Source organism: Neofelis nebulosa, chromosome 6 (genome assembly GCF_028018385.1).
Source record: "Neofelis nebulosa isolate mNeoNeb1 chromosome 6, mNeoNeb1.pri, whole genome shotgun sequence".
Classification (NCBI taxonomy): Eukaryota; Metazoa; Chordata; class Mammalia; order Carnivora; family Felidae; genus Neofelis; species Neofelis nebulosa.
The window spans coordinates 37,977,266-37,994,971 of record NC_080787.1 but is presented as its reverse complement, the minus strand read 5'-3'; the positions used below and the strand labels follow the sequence as shown (position 1 = coordinate 37,994,971).

The 17,706-nt window shown below is 46.1% G+C and overlaps 1 protein-coding gene, 1 long non-coding RNA gene and 2 pseudogenes across 4 annotated transcripts in view; 1 reads left to right on the top strand and 3 right to left on the bottom strand.

The window, feature by feature from the left end:
- Nucleotides 1-3,272: 3,272 nt before the first annotated feature.
- On the bottom strand, nt 3,273-3,749 carry LOC131513427 (peptidyl-prolyl cis-trans isomerase A-like; annotated as a pseudogene).
- A 1,234-nt stretch (nt 3,750-4,983) lies between these two features.
- On the bottom strand, nt 4,984-6,820 carry LOC131515396 (suppressor of cytokine signaling 5-like; annotated as a pseudogene).
- A 272-nt stretch (nt 6,821-7,092) lies between these two features.
- LOC131514103 (uncharacterized) lies at nt 7,093-15,884 on the bottom strand. Of its 3 annotated transcripts, none has more exons than XR_009262932.1 (3): nt 15,490-15,884; nt 9,478-9,590; nt 7,093-9,256 (listed from the first exon to the last, which is right to left on the bottom strand). It is a non-coding gene; the product is annotated as an uncharacterized LOC131514103 (long non-coding RNA). The 3 variants fall into 3 exon arrangements; XR_009262934.1 differs by lacking the exon at nt 15,490-15,884 and adding an exon at nt 14,605-14,794; XR_009262933.1 differs by lacking the exon at nt 15,490-15,884 and adding an exon at nt 9,996-13,509.
- The window catches only part of SRPK1 (SRSF protein kinase 1), an 81,590-nt gene continuing 78,870 nt past the window's right edge, over nt 14,987-17,706 (top strand). The window contains 2 exon segments of the mRNA XM_058733698.1: nt 14,987-15,077; nt 15,080-15,605. Of these exon segments, the coding sequence (XP_058589681.1) occupies nt 15,002-15,077; nt 15,080-15,605 (602 nt within the window). The 5' untranslated portion in view covers nt 14,987-15,001.

Here is a 17,706-nt window from a genome sequence, read left to right as displayed (position 1 = left end):
TTTTATTTTCTTATTATTTTTTAACGTTTATTTATTTTTGAGAGAGAGCACAAGCAAGGGAGGAGCAGAGACAGAGAGGGAGACAGAGAAACCGAAGCAGGTTCCAGGCTCTGAGCTGTCAGCACAGAGCCCGACTTGTTCAAGCAGGGCTTGAACCCATGAACCGTGAGATCATGACCTGAGCCGAAGTCGGACGCTCAACTGACTGAGCCACCCAGGCACCTCTCTATTTATTTTCTTTATTCTTTCTTTCTGTGTTTCGTTTTGGATAGCCTCTGTAGTGAGAGCTTCGGGTTCACTGATTTTTTTTCCTTCTGCAATGTCTGTTCAGCTGTTAATCCCATACAGTAGATTTTTTCATCTCAGACGTTATTGTTCTCTTTTCTAGAAGTTCAATATTGGCCTTTTTTTTTAAAACATCTTTTATATTTGTATTTAACGTATTCAATATTTCCTATAGTTTCCTAAACATACAGAATACAGTTATAGTTGTTCTTCATGTACTTTTCTACTAATTCTATCAATGTACATTCTGGGTTAATGTCAGTTGGTAGCATTTCCTTCTCATTAAGGGTCACGTTTTTCTACTTCTTTGCATACACATGAACTTTTACTGGATACTGGACCAATCGTATTAGATATTGTAAATTTTCTCCTTTGGGGGATGGGATACAATTGCATTCCTAGAAATATTCTTGAGCTTTATTCCGGGATATGGTTCAATGGGTTGGAAACATTTTGACCGCTTCAAGTATTATTTATGTTTCGTTAGGTGAGACCAGAGCAGCGTTTAGTCTAGGGCTAATGTTCCCCCTAAACTGAGAGAAAAAATCTTTCTAAATATAGCCAATGCTCTGAATATTGGATTTAACATAGTCACAGGAGCCTCAGGCTCTGATTAATTTTGCGTTATTTTATCAATCTGCATATGGAGACTTTTGGGGGCTCATAATATACATTTGTGAAAATAAAGTTTTCCATTCTAAGAGTAATACTTGCTGTTAAGTGAAAATCTACAAAATACAGAAAAGCAGGAAAAAAGAATCCCTTGTATGTCCATTCCCTAGAGATAAATTCTGTTAACATTCTGAGTAACTTCCTTTGCTTTACTAGAGAGCACGGGCTTTCTCAGAGCAATGGAAGGATGCTCCCCTCCCAAAGTTATAGAACTTTTTAAAACTTCAGCAAATTAGGGTGCTTCTTTGATTAAATCTAGGAGAAAATCACCCATACTAACATGCATTTCTTGTTCTCAGGGTGATTTTTTTTAAGTTTATTTGTTTATTTTGAGAGGGGGGGAGGGGCAGAGAGAGAGGGAGAGAGAGAATCCCAAGCGGGCTCCATTCTGCGCTGTCCGCACAGAGCCCGATGCAGGGCTCAATGTCACAAACCGGGAGACCGTGAACTGAGCCGAAGTCGGACACTTAACCAACTGAGCCACCCAGGTGCCCTTCTCACCCTCTTTTTTAGGAAGCCTTGGTCATGGCTGCCTCTTCAGTCTCAGAGCAAGTTGTCCTGGGCCAACGCATGATGTCAGCAGTTCATGTCCAGATTTTTTCACTTAGGGAACATTTGAGTGCTTGCCAAGTGCTGAGCCTTATGCTAGTCTGGGTTTTTACAGAATGAATCTGGAGGAAATTATAGGCTGGAGGAGGAGACAGCTATAACCCAAGGACTGTAATGCTAAATACACTGATCCTTAGTTTGAAAATGCTGCAGGGCTTTAAGGGCAAAGAGGGGGCAGGACTCTATGTCACCCTCTGCTGGGAGCATCAGGAAGGTATTTTAGTTTGGGCTGGTTGGTTTGTTTCTGGTTTTTACAAGAACACCAAAAATACTTTATTAGCTCTCAAAAAAGCAGCCATCACAAGGCACATGAAGTAGAAACATACCTTAGCAGTCAAAGGGTTAGGGTTATATACAATTATTGCTGTTTTTCTTTTGTAGCCTTGCCCATAGCCAGAGGGATGTAAACTAACATTCTGCAGCACCGGTCAGGAAACTCAGGGACACTCGCCAGTGGTTCTGAGCACATTAACAAAAAGACACAAGAATGGATTCGACCACCTTAGTGAAAAATGTCTAGGATAGAACTGTAAATTCAGTTCAATACTACGAAGCAAACGCTAAAACTTGATATTACTTCCCGATAGCTCACTCAAGTAGTATCTCGTACTATTCTGAGTGACAAAAAGGTGCAAAGTAAACTTATTTACAGACACAATGGTTGAACAGTCCCTTTTAAATCTGCAATTTAGGGGGCGCCTGGGTGGCTCAGTTGGTTGAGCGTCCGACTTCGGCTCAGGTCATGACCTCACGGTCCGTGAGTTCGAGCCCCGCGTCGGGCTCTGTGCCGACAGCTCAGAGCCTGGAGCCTGTTTCAGATTCTGTGTCTCCCTCTCTCTCTGACCCTCCCCCGTTCATGTTCTGTCTCTCTCTGTCTCAAAAATAAATAAACGTTAAAAAAAAATTAAAAAAAAAATAAATCTGCAATTTAGGTTTCAGATTCTCCATTAAGAAGTAACTGCCCTGAAACTCGATAAATTGTACTTAAGCAACTTGGCTATTAGGGTTTACAACAAAGAGAGAAATACCGCCCTCCGAATTATTAATTACAGTTTAACAATTACTTCAACATCAGCAGCCACTGGAGTTACTATTATCTGATTTGTCTGGGCAGTGTCTAGTCTCACTTTCTCCTTGGTTCACAAAACTATCATGGGACTAGGAACTCAGCATGGGAATCAATGATTAGACTTACACACGTCAACTTAAAAGTCACACACAGGGGGCACCTGGGTGGCTCAGTCGGTTGAGCATCTGACTGCTGCTCAGGTCATGATCTCACGGTTCATGGGTTCAAGCCCCATGTCGGCCTTTGCACTGGCAGCGTGGAGCCTGCTTCAGATTCTTTCTCTCTCTGCCCCTCCTCCACTCACTCTCTCTCACAAAAATAAACACACATTAAAAAAAAATGTTTAAAAAGTCACACACAGGATTACATTGCAACAGCTGTTCCAAATGTCTGTTTTTTTAGTTTGGGGTGGAGGGAGTGCGGGTTGTTGTTCTTGTTTGGTGTTTATTTCATAGTCATAAACTTAACTCTGCAATCCAACTAGACTCAGAGGAGGGTAAGGAAAATATGGGTCCCACAGAACTGCAGTGAGAACACAAAGATTAAAGGGTATTTCGAGCAGATGGGGACAACGGGGTAGCTCCCGGCTACAGAAGGAATAGTCTTACAGCGAAGACAAAAACACGAGTCAAATTTATTAGATTTGTCCACAGTTTGCAATGATGATCTTCTTGCCGGCCTTGCCATGCCTGGAGCCGAAGCGTTCCGTGGCTTCCTGGATATTCCTGCCCTCTCTCACCTTGTCCAAGACCACAAGCCCGTCACCCAATCGTTCAGCGTTGGCAACGCAGATGAAAAACTGGGAAGCGTTTGTTTGGGTCCAGTACTTGCCATGGACAAGATGCCAGGACCCGTGTGCTTCACGGGTGAAATTCTCATCATCAAATTTCTCCCCATAGATGGACTCACGGCCAGTGCCATTACAGCGCGTGAAGTCACCACCCTGGCACATAAATCCCGGAATAAGCCTGTGAAGGCAGGAGCCTTTATAATCAAAGCCTTGCTCCCCAGTGCTCGGAGCACTGAAGTTCTCTGCTATCTTTGGAACAGAGATGTGGCCCCACGGCTCGCTGTCACTGCCAATGTCAAAGAACGCCACTGTGGGGTTGACCATGGCTGGACGGCCTGAAACGTCTGTTTTAAGTTAAGGCACTCATTGAACTATTAGTAGCTAAGGGCTTTAAATAAAATTCTACTACCAACTTGGGGCACCTGGGGGGCTCAGTCGGTCGAGCGTCAGACCTTGGCTCAGGGGATGATCTCACCATCGTGAATACAAGCCCCGCGCCAGGCTCTGGGCCTACAGCTCAGAGCCTGGAGCCTGCTTCAGATCGTGACGTCTTCTCTCTCTGCCCCTCCCCTGCTCGCACTCTGTCTCTCTCTCTCTTAAAAAAATTAATTAACATTAAAAAAAAAAAAACACCTTTACTACCAACTTTATAAATCTGAAATTTTGACGAGTGTTATTTAGAAAACCAGTTTACTTAACAGTTCACTTAACCTTTTGCAGAAGAGACAAGGAGACTGAATATAAACTATATCAACACTTAAGTGAACTGTACTATGCCCTTGTGGCCAGAAAATTGCATTTTTTTTTCCTAAAAGGAAAGCAGTCTTTATTTTTCGGACTTCCAAAGCCTACTTTATGTAACTAAAAGCACCATTGCTTTTGGAAGATTATAGAGAAATTCTTTTTAAAAAAATAACTTAAAAATTAGCCATACTCAGGGTGCCTGGGTGGCTCAGTCGGTTAAGCATCCAACTTCAACTCAGGTCATGATCTCACGGTTTGTGGGTTTGAGCCCCGCATCGGGCTCTGTGCTGACAGCTCAGAGCCTGGAGCCTGTCTGGGATTCTGTGTGTCACTCTCTCTCTGCCCTTCCCCAGCTCGCACTCTGTCTGGCTCAAAAATAAACATTAAAAAAAAATTAGGCATACTGTTGAAACACTCACCCAATATAAATAATTCACTCTTCAATAAGAAATAGAATTATTTTTTAAATTTTTTTAACATTTATTTATTTTTGAGAGACAGAGAGAGATAGAGGGCAAGTGGGGGAGGGGCAGAGAGAGAGGGAGACTCAGAATCCCAGCAGGCTCCAGGCTCCCAGCTGCCAGCACAGAGCCCGACACAGGGCTCGAGCTCACGGACCGCGAGATCGTGAGCTGAGCCGAAGTCGGCCACTCAGCCAACTGAGCCACCCAGGTGCCCCAGAAATAGAATTCTTTATAGCAAGTGCCCCAGAGTTGCGTCACTCGGTTACCGCAGATATTAAAAACCAATCTGTTCAATCGGCAAGATGTTTCTGTAGCCTTACTGAACACCTGTAGCTCTATCCTCTGTTGTCTCAATAGGCACCGCGCTTACCTAAGTAACAGCAGATCACATCTGACAGGTACTAACGCTAAGCTTGTACACTGTACTGACCAAGCCTAACATAGACATGTGTGCTTGCCTCACATGGACATGTGTCCGATGCACGTAAAAGCAGATCTAGTTAATGCCCTTTGGGAACAGGAGAGTTTACTTTGCCTTGATTGGTTCTTGTTCTAAGCAAGGAACTCTCAACCTTTCATTTATAATGATACTCTTAAAAAAAAAAAAAAAACAATCCCGTGACATTGACGGTAAAGGGAGCCCATCAGTTCCATCACATGTAGTGTTTCTGCACATTACTGCATGGCAGATATATTGCAGGCTAAAAGGCAAAGTCCTATTTAGTGATATCGTAAGCAATGGCTCGAAATACATGTAAGAACTGGGGTCTTTTTCATGTTCCAAAAATCCTGTTAACAGCGGAGGAGTGAAATAGACACAGGGCGTGAACATCAAAATCAAAGTTGGGGTTCCAGTGTTCAATTTGGGCATGAAGGGATCTGCTGTAGCCTTGGAAACTCATGGAGAAGAGGGAGTCCTTTTGCCCAGAGCCCCTGAGCAAAAATGCAGCTTTCCCTTCAGGAAGGGTTTCCAGGGCGCCTGGGTGGCTCAGTCGGTTGAGTGTCCAAATTCAGCTCAGGTCATGATCTCACAGTTCGCGGGTTCGAGCCCCGTGTTGGGCTGTGTGCTGATAGCTCAGAGCCTGGAGCCTGCTTTGGATTCTCTCTCTCTCTCTCTCTCTCTCTCTCTCTCTCTCTCTCTCTCTCTCCTGCCCCTCCCCTGCTTGTACTCTGTCTCAAAAATAATTTTTTTTTTTAAAAAGGGCTTCTGCTTTGGAACACTCTCCAGCAACGGGGATTCCCTGTAATCAGAAAAAAATTAGACAGGAGGCAGTGGATGTAATCAATCTGTGGATAGCTATCTCCAGATACCTGATGTTGCTTCTGCCTACGTGACTGCAAACACAGGGTGGTTGTGTCCTCTTCTGTGTCACAACTAGCTTGTGAAATGGCAAAACCGTCCCCACTTATTTCAGGCATTCCAGCAGCTAACTTCGGTCCCACTTAATATAACCAACTAGCCTGTGCAGTGGCTTCAATGGATGTATTTGTGTATTAGGAGGGGTGTCAACCTTCTGCAATACTAAGCCACCTTCTTTTTCTAAGCTTATCTTCTTTATCCTCTATAGAAGCCAAATATGGATCAAATGTATCAAAAAAAAAATGTTGAATGTGGTTTCACAGGGGCTGAATGCTTATGTAATCAAATGCCATTTTGGAGCTAAATCTGAGCCAGCAGGAAAAGGGCATTTTCAGGATTTAGAAAGGTGTATTAAAAGGCTTGATTCAGACAGGTGTATTTTTCTTTTTTAGAAAAGAAGGGCTTTAACTACTTGTTGTAAGTTCTCGTGGGAAAACACAAGCCCACAGTTCTTGCAACCTTTGTCCCACAGACTGACTTCCTTTCAGGGGTCCAAACAAAGGGACATATTGAAATACTGGTGTCTGGGGCACCTGGGTGGCTCAGTCGGTTAACTCTCTGACTTCAGCTCAGGTCATGATCTCATGGGCCATGAGTTTGAGCCCTGTGTCGGGCTCTGTGCTAACATCTCAGAGTCTGGACCCTGCTTCTGATTCTGTGTGTGTTGTGTCTTTCTCTCTGCCCCTCTCCCACTTGTGCTCTGTCTCTCTCTCTCAAAAATAAATATTAAACACACACACACACACACACACACACATATGTATATATATTGAAATACTGGTGTCTGGATTGAGAAAGTAAACAACTTTAATGACCAGGTAGCACATCTTTATGCAAATCCGGTAATTAAAAAAGTTTTTTTTAATGCTTATTTATTTTTGAGAGAGAGACAATGTGAGCAGGGGAGGGGCGGAGAGAGAGGGAGACACAGAATCCGAAGCAGGCTCCAGGCCAGCTCTGAGCTGTCAGCACAGAGTGCAATGCGGAGCTTGAACCCATGAGCTGTGAGATCACAACCTGAGCTGAAGCCAGACGCTTAACCAGCTGAGCCACCCAGGCGCCCGCAAGCCAGATAGTTTCAAATTATTTGATTTTGACAAAATTCAATGAGCGCCTCCTGGAATTGTCAGTTGATGGGTCATTAAGACAAGCTTTGGTGATGGTTACTGCATGATTTTTGGCAAATTCTTTGGAAGAAGTTGCAAAAGAACTCCGAGAATTACATTGCTGATGGCAAAACTCTTTTTATTCCCATCTACTTGTTTTATACACGCCAATTGTCTTGGCCATTACCAAAAAAAAAATAGGAACAGAACGACGCAGGACCCGTTGAGAAAAATCACCTCCCTTCTACTGAGGTAGTATTTGCAACAAGACTTTATTTATCAAAAAATGATGCTGTACGTTATTTTGATTAATTCTGCAATAAGAATCCTTGTAATAATAGGTAGAAAGTTTTTAGAAGACTATGATCACAGGAAATGTTTTTAAAAATTGAATTTCAGTGTAAATGCACATTTCTGTGGTAAAGAAGTATCATAGGATGATCAATAAGAACTTTCAGGCATAAAATTATACTACTTGAGGATAAACTTCTGCAAGAGTAAAATGGAATAAAAACGCAAATTCAAGGAGAAAAAGGAATAATGTAGCGTTTCTTGTAGTTAACAAAGTCGTTTTACTTAATTTACATATAAATGGATGATGGTGGGCATCAAACTGCTGTAGTATTTAAATTCCGCTGGATGGCATTCAAAGCTGATGTAACACTTTTATTTTTAAAAATGTTTATTTATTTTGAGAAAGCACGCGCAGTGAGAGGGGGCAGTGAGAGGGAGAGAATCCCAAGGAAGCGCCACACTCAGCGCGGAGCCTGATGAGGCGGGGGCTCGATCCCACTACCATGAGATCTTGACCCGAGCCAAAATCAAGAGTCAGACGCCCAACCAACTGAGCCACCCAGGTGCCCCTGTAACACTTTTATTGTAAAGTGTCAATTTCCTTTCCAGTTTGTTTGCTTTTATTTAATCTTCTTGCCTAGTGACTCTAGCTGGAACCTCCGGTTCAATACTGAAGAGAAGTGGGAAGAGTGGACATCCCTGTCTTATTCCTGACCTTAGAGGGAAGGCATTCAGTCTCTCCCCATTAAATACGATGTTAGCTGTGGGGGTTTTCAGAGATGCCCTTTATCAGATTGAGGAAGTTCCCTTCCTTTTCCCGTGTGTTGAATGTTTCGCATGGGGGTAGTTTTAAAGAGCTATTTTAGTAAGTTAGGGGAGCAAAATGTTCGAAAGCTCAAGTTCAGGCTCCTTGGACACCCTGTCCCTGCTATACCCTCGGCAATAAGCACAGTCCTGCACATATAAGAGGCCCAACAAACATTTGTCAAGCAAACTGTGTCCCACCTCCCCCCTGGCATTTTATTCTCTAGTGACGCTGCGGTGTTTAGGCCCCGCCCCCACTCCCCAATACCGTGCTTATGTGGCCAGAGTTCTCTCCCCTCTCTTCTGTTCCCAGCTGGCACCGATTCATGCTTTCCAGCGCTGTCCAGGTGTCATCTCATTCAGGAGATACCTCTCTCCCCATCCCTCCTCAGATCCTGAGCTGTCTAATTTTGTGCTGCCATGGTACTTCGTGCTTTGACCATTGTGCTCTATGTGAATTATTTATTTACCTGTCCATCCCTCACTAAACTAGATAGGCGATATGGTTTGCGGCCAACAGTGTGGATTCAGGAACCTGACAGCCCAGATTCAAAACCCTGCCTCTTACTAGTTTGGGTGGCCTTGGTTATTTATTTATTTATTTATCTATCTATTTATTTATTTAGAGGGCGCAAGTGAGTGAGGGACAGAGAGAGAGAAAGGGGGGGGGGCAGGGAAAGCTGGGCCTCACCTGAAGTGGGCCTTGTATTCCACCTGATGCGGGGCTCAAACTCACTCCGTGTGAACTCACAAACTGTGAGTTCGTGACCTGAGCAGAAGTCAGATGCTTAAAGGCTGAGCCACCTGGGCGCTCTGGGTGGCCTTGGTTATGCCTCAGTTTCTTCATCTGCCAGAGATGCTGATAATAGCACCGATTTGGTAGTGTTGTTTGACAGCTGAGCGACAACAGTGTCTAGTAAACAGTAATTATTATATGAGTTAGCTATTAAGTCCTATAGGGCAAGGAGTTGGTGTTTTCCTTCTCTGCTTCTCACGGCCCTGGCCTGCGGGCGGGCGCTCAATAAATTCGTCACGAAGGGTGAGCATGGCGGCAAGTACCTGCGAGAAGGAAAAGCAAGATGGGTTCAACATGGCACAGCAGGTGGATTCCAGAATTCGAGTGTGTAAACCATTGCTGTGTATCGCCTACACTGCCTTCGCTCTGCCCCTGAGATTGCCAGGCTGGAGAAATTAAGTCCCTGTCATTATGGGCTTCCTCTCCCTAGGGTCACATAAGAGCTTGGGAGGTTTAGGCACTGCTCAGAAAATAGGGTACATACTTCCGATCTTCAGTCCGTTATTTTTATTGTCCAAGTCTGCATGGCCCCTGGAACGTATTTAGTATAGCAGAGCATCTTTGCCTGGCCGGCAGCCTCCTGGGGGCTTCTGGTACCTACAGAACCATAGAGAGGATTCGATGTATCCCTGTTTTGGCAACTCACCTGGAGGGGAGGTGCTGTAAAACTTTCTGAATCGTTCCTCTGGTGTTGGACTCCCATGTTTCTTTCTTTTTCTTTAATTGGCATTTTTCAAGAAATGAACCCACCCTTTCAAAAGAAAATACTTGGGGCATATTAAAACTTTGGGCAAAGACAGAATGACACTTGTAGGCACTACTCATAGTTACCCCCAGGGGCAGCTTGTACTGTAATCTGCAATTCCTCTGCCAGGGGTGGTTTGCGAACATCCTAGTCAAAAGATGGCTTCGACCAAGGGTTCAGGGCAATCGATTACCACGAATCCTGCCAACAACAGCTTTTTAAAATGACAATGATTACACAAATTAACATCAGCTCACCTCGTGAGAGGAAACCTGCTTCTGATGTCACCTCTGGGGTTGATCAGGATTGGAACAGCATAACGAAGTTGAAAGCAGACTCCCTCTCTGGTTCTCTGATGCCTCCTATGTGGGAGACAGAGTCCTCCCTCTGTGACACCGTTGCCCCACCTTGAGTAAAGCTTTGATTCATGCCGTGGCCAGAGCATCCAAAAGGACAGAGAGACCTCAAAGAAGCTATATAGTCATAGGAGCTGTTTTGTGCCTGCCTGCTAATGAGTGTTTAATAAATGGTGTGTGTGTGTGTGTGTGTGTGTGTGTGTGTGTGTGTGTGTGTGGTTGCGGCAGATTTTAGACTGCAACGTTTTCTTTACATATTCTGGGAGTAAGGATGTGAAGCAGGCAACCCCTCGTCACTTCGGACTTCTCTGGCAGCTATTGTAACCAACAAAAAAAAGAAGGCCGAGTTGGACATGATCATCTTAGGTCAGTTTGCAACACCTTGCTGTCTCCCTGGAGCACTTCCAGGGAGCAGGGCAAGGGCTCTAGCTGCCTCTGGAACCACTGATCTCTGTAACCTCCTCATTGCCAGAGAATCTCCTGTTTCCCCTAACTTTCCTGCGGTGGGCAGAGCATCCAAAATGACAGAGACACTAAGACCTCAGAGAACTTACATAGTTTCCCATCTCACCAAGCCAAGCCTTTTATTCTTTCATCTCCTCCCCCTAGTCTCCCCAACCCTTCACTCCAACACAATTCCCTTGTGAAGCTTAAGCTTTTATAGAAAGAAAAAAACAAACAAAGCCAGAAAGGGGGCTATCTCCAAGCAGCTTCTGTTCTCAAGCCTCTCCAGGGACCAGGGAGCCCAAAAGGCTGACTTACTGGCTTAAAAAATGCTAGCCACCTTGGGTGTATCCTATAGACTGCCCAGACAGGCTGTGCTGGATATTCTGTTGTCCCTCTAGATTAACCCTCCACCCGTCTCCACCCTCTCTGTGTCCTGGGCAGCTGGCTTGCATGGACTGCATCACCCAGGCACCCTTGCCTTCTAACTTGAAGTGGGTTCAGTCAATGGGAGGCACTAGCCTGAGAGGATGAGAAGGAAAGAAGTGGGGTATTTAAATTCCTGCTGGGCAATGGCTTTGTCCTTTTATCAAGGGACACAGCTGCTGTCAGGCACTTCTTTCTTATCACTACAATTCTGATATGGGTTGAATTGTGCCCCCCGCCCAAAAAAAAAAAAAGATATATTGGAGTCTTAACCCCCAGTACCTCAGAAAATGACCTTATTTGGAGATAGGGTCTTTACAGAGGTCATCAAGTTAAAGGAGATCATTAGGATGAGTCCTGGTCCAGTACGACTGATGTTCTTATGAAAAGGGGAAATCTGGACACAGATCGAGACACACATAGAAGAAAATATAAAGAGATACGGAGATACAGTCATCTACAAGCCAAGGAAAGAGGACAGATCCTTCCCTCACAGTCCCCAGAAGGAACCATCCCTCCTGATACCTGGATTTCTAGCCTCCAGAACCGTGAGACAATAAATTCTCTGTGGATTAAGCCACCCAGTTTGTGGTCCTTTGTTATATCAACCCTAAGCAGACTAATACAAGCTATTATTGGGTTCTAGTAACACCTCCACCCCCTGTCCCTTCGGGCCTGGGGGTGGTAAAGACTCCCACTATTGCTACTCCCTGGATGCCTCACCATCCCTCCTCGGTTTCCCTTAACCCTATCCACACCTCAGTCCTTTCATCCAGTCCTCTTCAACTAAGTGTTGAACATGCCTTGTGTTTCCTGAAACTCAAGTCTAGAATATGTTTTCCCAATATACTTTACAAAACTATGTAAAATTCTATTGGGGTTCTCCAATTATGTAGACATCTATTGGGAATCTCCAAAATAGAGCATGTGATGTATTTTTTTAATTTTTTTTTTTTTTTAATTTGAGAGAGAGAGAAAGAGCATGAGCAGCAGAGAGGGGCAGAGGGAGAGATAGAGAGACAGAAGGACACAGAGAGAGAATCTCAAGCAGGCTCCACCCGGGGCTCAATCCCATGACCCTGGGATCATGACCTGAGTCAAAAGCAAGAGTCAGACACTCAACCAACTGAGCCACCCAGGCTCCCAGCATCTGATGTATTTTCAGTTTCTTCTGTTGTCCATTTCATCTTACAAGACAAAGGGGAAGCCATACAGAGAAATGATACTTGGGATTTAATTCAGATCAAAACTTTGGACAAAGTGTAAGAGTTTGTGGTAACCAAAGTGTGTCCTAAACTAAAGTTTGGGTGAACAAATTTCAAAACACGCAAGCGTTAGGGAAGACTCCAGGGCAGTCTTAAGAAATTAGCTCATGGAGAATGGGATCATTTCAGAAATTAAATTCTGACACTCCTCCTGAACAGTTTACGTTCTCTGAATAATTCTACTTTTAAAAGAACTTGAGAAAAACAGTTGTGGGAGTATGTATGCAAGAGTGGCCACCACTTGAAGAGGAAGGGTGAAGTCCAGGACAGAAAAAGCCCTGTGAAAGTGGGGGTGAGATGGAGGGAATGGGGAGCCCAAATGAAAAAAGGAAGGAATGGTCAATTCAGGGAACTCAATCCAGTGAACTTGACATGGACTCTGGAAAAATTCTCAAATGCATTATTAAACAGTTGGTAAGCTCTTAGAGCAAAGAAAGAAGCAATGATCACTCTCATGCCAAGTTAAACTTATTCCCTTTTTGATGAATCTGCAGGAACCCATTTGGGTGTTAGCACAGCTTCATGTTGTCCTTCTCAGTGTTTTCTCTCTCTCGTCCAGAACTTTCTCATACACTGCACATCATTTATTCTTTGATTAGACAAACACCTGAGCACCTACTGAGGGCTGGACACTGTTCTAGGCACTGAGGATACATCAAGGAAAATCCAAACAGGGTCCCTAGCCTCACAGACCTAACTCTCTGGTGGAGGGTACTTTCCCGATTCTGGAACTTTTCGTCAGCTACCACAGCTCTCCCGTCTTTTCTAAATCACATGAGGTTTTGCTGCCCTAGCAGAATCCTCAGACTCCAGGGTGTCACTGTCTGACCCAACTCTCCTTCTGTTCCTAAGCAGAGTGGGGAGGAAATTGGGAAGAAGTTTTCCTTGGCCAACAGGTGCTGTCCTCTTTTGCAATATGTCCAGAAATGCTATCATTCAGGTTCCATGCAACAGATATTAATTATCTAAATTTCAAATTTGGCAAACCGGCATTTCTGGCCTCGCATCCCACTTGATCCACTTCAGTCATTACCAGTCCCAGCCCCCACCCATTTCCAAATCGGTCCTTTTTTGCTCAACTGATTTTCTCATTCAGGAATGCCTAACATCTCCTTCTCCACCTATGGAAACCCTACCCATTTCCCAAGACCCAGTCCAAGAGCTGCCTCCTCCCTGGCTGGATGTAATTATTTACTTTGCTCAGCAAAATCCCACCCAAGCCCCCATGCTTCACTTGTGCAGCACTATCCCATTTTCATCTTCCTTTCTCAATTAATTACTTGTCTCTCTTCCCCACTATAGTCTAATTTCTTTTTTTTTTTTAATTTTTTTTTTCAATGTTTTTATTTTATTTTTTGGGACAGAGAGAGACAGAGCATGAACAGGGGAGGGACAGAGAGAGAGGGAGACACAGAATCGGAAACAGGCTCCAGGCTCTGAGCCATCAGCCCAGAGCCTGACGCGGGGCTCGAACTCACAGACCGTGAGATCGTGACCTGGCTGAAGTCGGACGCTTAACCGACTGCGCCACCCAGGCGCCCCAACTATAGTCTAATTTCTTTTAGGGCAACGGTCTCCAGAGCTTCCGCCCTGTCCAGTTGTAGTACTTCACAACAGAAGTTGGCAAACTAAGACCTGAGCCAAGAATGATTGAAATAGTTGGAAAAAGATCAACAGAAGAAGAATATTTCATGACATGAAATGCAAATTTCAGGAACCGTTAAGTAAAGCTTTATTGGAACACAGCCCTTATTTTCCATTTTCCTTTTGAGCTCCAGTGGCAGAATTGAGTAGCTGAGAAAGAGAGCTTATGCCCACAAGGCTTAATGTTTCCTATATGGTCCTTTACAGAAAATTTTTGCTAACCTTGTTTTACAAAAAGGGTTTGATGATTGAATCATTGCATCGAGGCACCAAGATTTAATAAATACGCACCCTCTCCAGCTTTTTGTTTCTTTGTATAGTGGAGGTAACATTTTGCTTTTAAGTTGTCATAAATATCAAATGAGACATAATGCACTTAGAAAAGTATAAAATCCTATACGACAACTATATTTATCACGTACTGAAAAGATGATAGTGGTAAGATGAGAAAACATTGTCTTTATTCTCCCCCTTCCTTCCTTTACAGCCTTCATTTAAACGTGAAATTTTAAAAGAAAATTCACTTTTAAAGTTTTCACTTTTAAAGTGAGGATAGGCTCACGGGTTTCGTCCTTCCAGTCTTTCTTTTGTGTTGCCCCACTTTTCTTTTCTTTCTCACTTGTAATCTTTCCCCCCCGGCCCCCCATTTTCTTTCTATAGTATCTCAATTGATCCTCACAAGAGCTCAGGGAAGGAACTAGGACACGCCTAATTAAATCCATTTTACAGACCAGGAAACTGAGGCGGACTCCAGTAGGCTGCAGAGCACTGACGCAGCACGCAGGGAACCCTCAAGGCCACGGTCTACTCCTCTGCTAAAGGGCAACCTCCCCGCAAATGGAACGAACCTGAGCCCGCCAGGCTTCCAAGCCTGGTTCTTGAACACCTCTGTAGCATTCACACTCGGCGTTCTTTCCTTCTTCCAGCCCCCGATTCTTTACCGCCGCCCCCCCTTCTCGAGAGCAGGTGGTAGGCTCCGCGCTCAACGCGCAGGCGCGCGCCGTCGTGGGGCGGGGGCGGGGCGGGAACTGGGGGGCGGGGTGTGCGCGGGCTTGGTTTTGGGCCGCGGCGGGAGCGGGAGTCGCCGCCACTCGAGTGCGCAGGCGCCTGGCGGTTACCGGTCTCGCCATGGAGCGGAAAGGTGAGCGGTGGAGCGGCCTCCGCCACGAGGGGCAACGGCCGGCGGGGCGAGGCCCGGGTCCGCGTCGGAGCTTTGCCTATTCGCCGCAGTCCGGTCCCCGGGCGTGCGGCGCCCCCCCACTGTGGTGGCGCCGCCCTTCACCCCCCGCCTCTGGGCTGCGGGTCCGCGCCCCTCAGCCCAGGCGTCCTTCCGCACCGGCAGTCATCGCCCCTTGTTCCCCGCCAGGCCGGCCCGCGCCTTGGGGCCGCTGCAGGGCCCGGCCCGCGGCCGGCGAGGCAGACCCCCGCCCGCCGGCCCGCTGACCCGACCCGAGCCCCCGCCGGCGCACCCCGCCCGGGCGCAGCTCTGCGCCCCGCCGGCCGCCCGCCGCTCGGCCGGCCGCCTCGCCGAAGCCGCGGCGCTGGTCCCGGAGCCGCCCCTCGGCCAGGCCCCGCACCCGGGCCTCGCGCCCCTGCTGGGTCTCCTCCACCCTCACCTTGGTCGCCTCCTTTACTCCACATTCGCCCTTCATCCATCCCTCTCTCCTGCAGTGCTTGCGCTCCAGGCCCGAAAGAAAAGGACCAAGGCCAAGAAGGACAAAGCCCAGAGGAAGTGAGTCTTGTACCCCGACATCCCATTCTTTGGATTTCCTCCGGCACCTCCTCTCCTCTGGTTTCACCTCTTGAACGTGCGCCGGGTTTGGGCGCCCTGCGGCCCCAGCCACATGGCCGCGGAGTGGCCTTGGAGGGTCGCACTCCGTGAGCCATGCGGAGCGGAGCTGATGTTGCCGAGGGCCAGGCCCGCTGGAAAGGGCTGTTGGAGGAGGACCAGAGCCCGTCCGGTCCGTCAGCTCCCCAACTCCAGAGAGGAGGCACGACGACCCCCCCCCCACCCTCCCCCTCCCCCCCGCCACCCCCACCCCCCGGGTCTGGGCCTCCCAACGGAGCTGGTAGATCATTATCTGTTTGTGAACTCTGGCCTCTCCCCCACCTGCTTCCCCGAGTCTTAAACTTGACTCCTACGTCTGCACGGTAGGCCGTCAGGGAGTTCTTAAGTGAATTTTCCGCATTTTGGTCTGCCAGCCACCCGCTCGCTTTCATAGAGGAGGGCATGGAGCTTTCCCCCTGGTCGGGCAACTTCCTGAGCCCGCACGGAGCGTCGCCTTCCTCGCCGTGGCAGGCAGACCACTGCGTTTCTGTTTCTTCTCTCAAAACCTCCAGCCCTCGCGCTGAATGCAGATGCCTTGTGGAGTGGGCCTCACGGTAGTGACGGGCAAGTTCTTTAGCCAACGCTCTTGGTGATTCTGGTTTGGTGTGTGAAGTGCCACATGTCCGGGTTTTACCAGCAGGATGCATAACCGTGGTTTTAAGCGCTGCTGTGGGAAACACAAAAGTTGGTCACATCTTAGGAACGCCCAGTAGAGGGCTTCTGCAAAGTGAGGCTTAGTCTAGAGAACTTTTATCTTGTTCTCACGTTTAATTGCAGTGGCTTGCAAATTGCCTTTACAGAACAGTGCATCATTTTCCGGACACTCTTCCATTTCCTTGATGTTGTGTGGAGTTGTATACGGTCTCCTTCTTGAGCTGAGAAAGCGAGCATTTCTGAGGTTTTCCTAGGTTACCTTTCTGAATGATATTATCAGATGTGTGTGTGTGTGTGTGTGTGTGTGTGTGTGTGTGGTTTTGGTGACTACCTGATGTTTGAGAATGACACATAATGACTTATAGCAATAGAGCTAAAGTGGTAGGTGACCTCACCTCTTGCTCCATTTCTGTTAACTGTCTCATGAAATTTTTTATTTTATAAAGTGCTTGGTAACCAAACATATTTAAATGTGAGTTTATCTCCCTGTGTTTGCCTCATGATTATCCACATATGGGTTGTTCCAAAACCAGTTTTTATTTATTTATTAAAGAAAAAATGTTTTTTTGTTTATTTTTGAGAGAGACAGACCGAGCACAAGAAGGGGAGGGGCAGAGAGAGAGGGAGACACAGAATCTGAAACAGGCTCCAGGCTTTGAGCTGTCAGCACAGAGCCTGAAGTGGGGCTTGAACTCACCAACCGTGAGATCATGACGTGAGCGGAAGTCAGATGCCCAACGGACTGAGCCACTCAGGCGCCCCTCAGAACCAGTTCGTAATCCCACATTGGTTTAATGGAAACAGCCGAGGAGCTAACCTGGTTCTTGTCTGCAGTGGGAATTTAAGTGTTACTCTTTTTTTGTATGTGCCTTAGTTTTATTATTCCCTGTGGAGCTGATAGGAATGTGCTATAAAACGTATTTTCTGCTGATGTAAAGAGATGGTAATTTTACTGTTCACTGTATTGTTGAGAAGTGATCTGTCTTAGTCTCTCCACATGGAAATTATTTTGTATTAACCTGAATCAACCTGTAACTTGGGAGGAAAATATATAAAGGTGATCATATATATATGTATTTTTAAAGTAGGCTCCACACCCAATGTGGGGCTTGAACTCATGACCCTGAGATCAAAAGTTGCATGCTCTACCAACTGAGCGAGCCAGACACCTCATCATCTGTTTTTGGTACCAGATAATCATTACTTTGGATTACCTATTTAAACCATATTCTTTATTTCTAAAGCCGAATATATGTGCTTTGGCTTCTCTGTTACTCCTTCATTCGCTGTTAGGTAATTTGTGTCCATTATTTTCACACTTGCACAAAAGCAAGCGAGTAGTACAGATAAT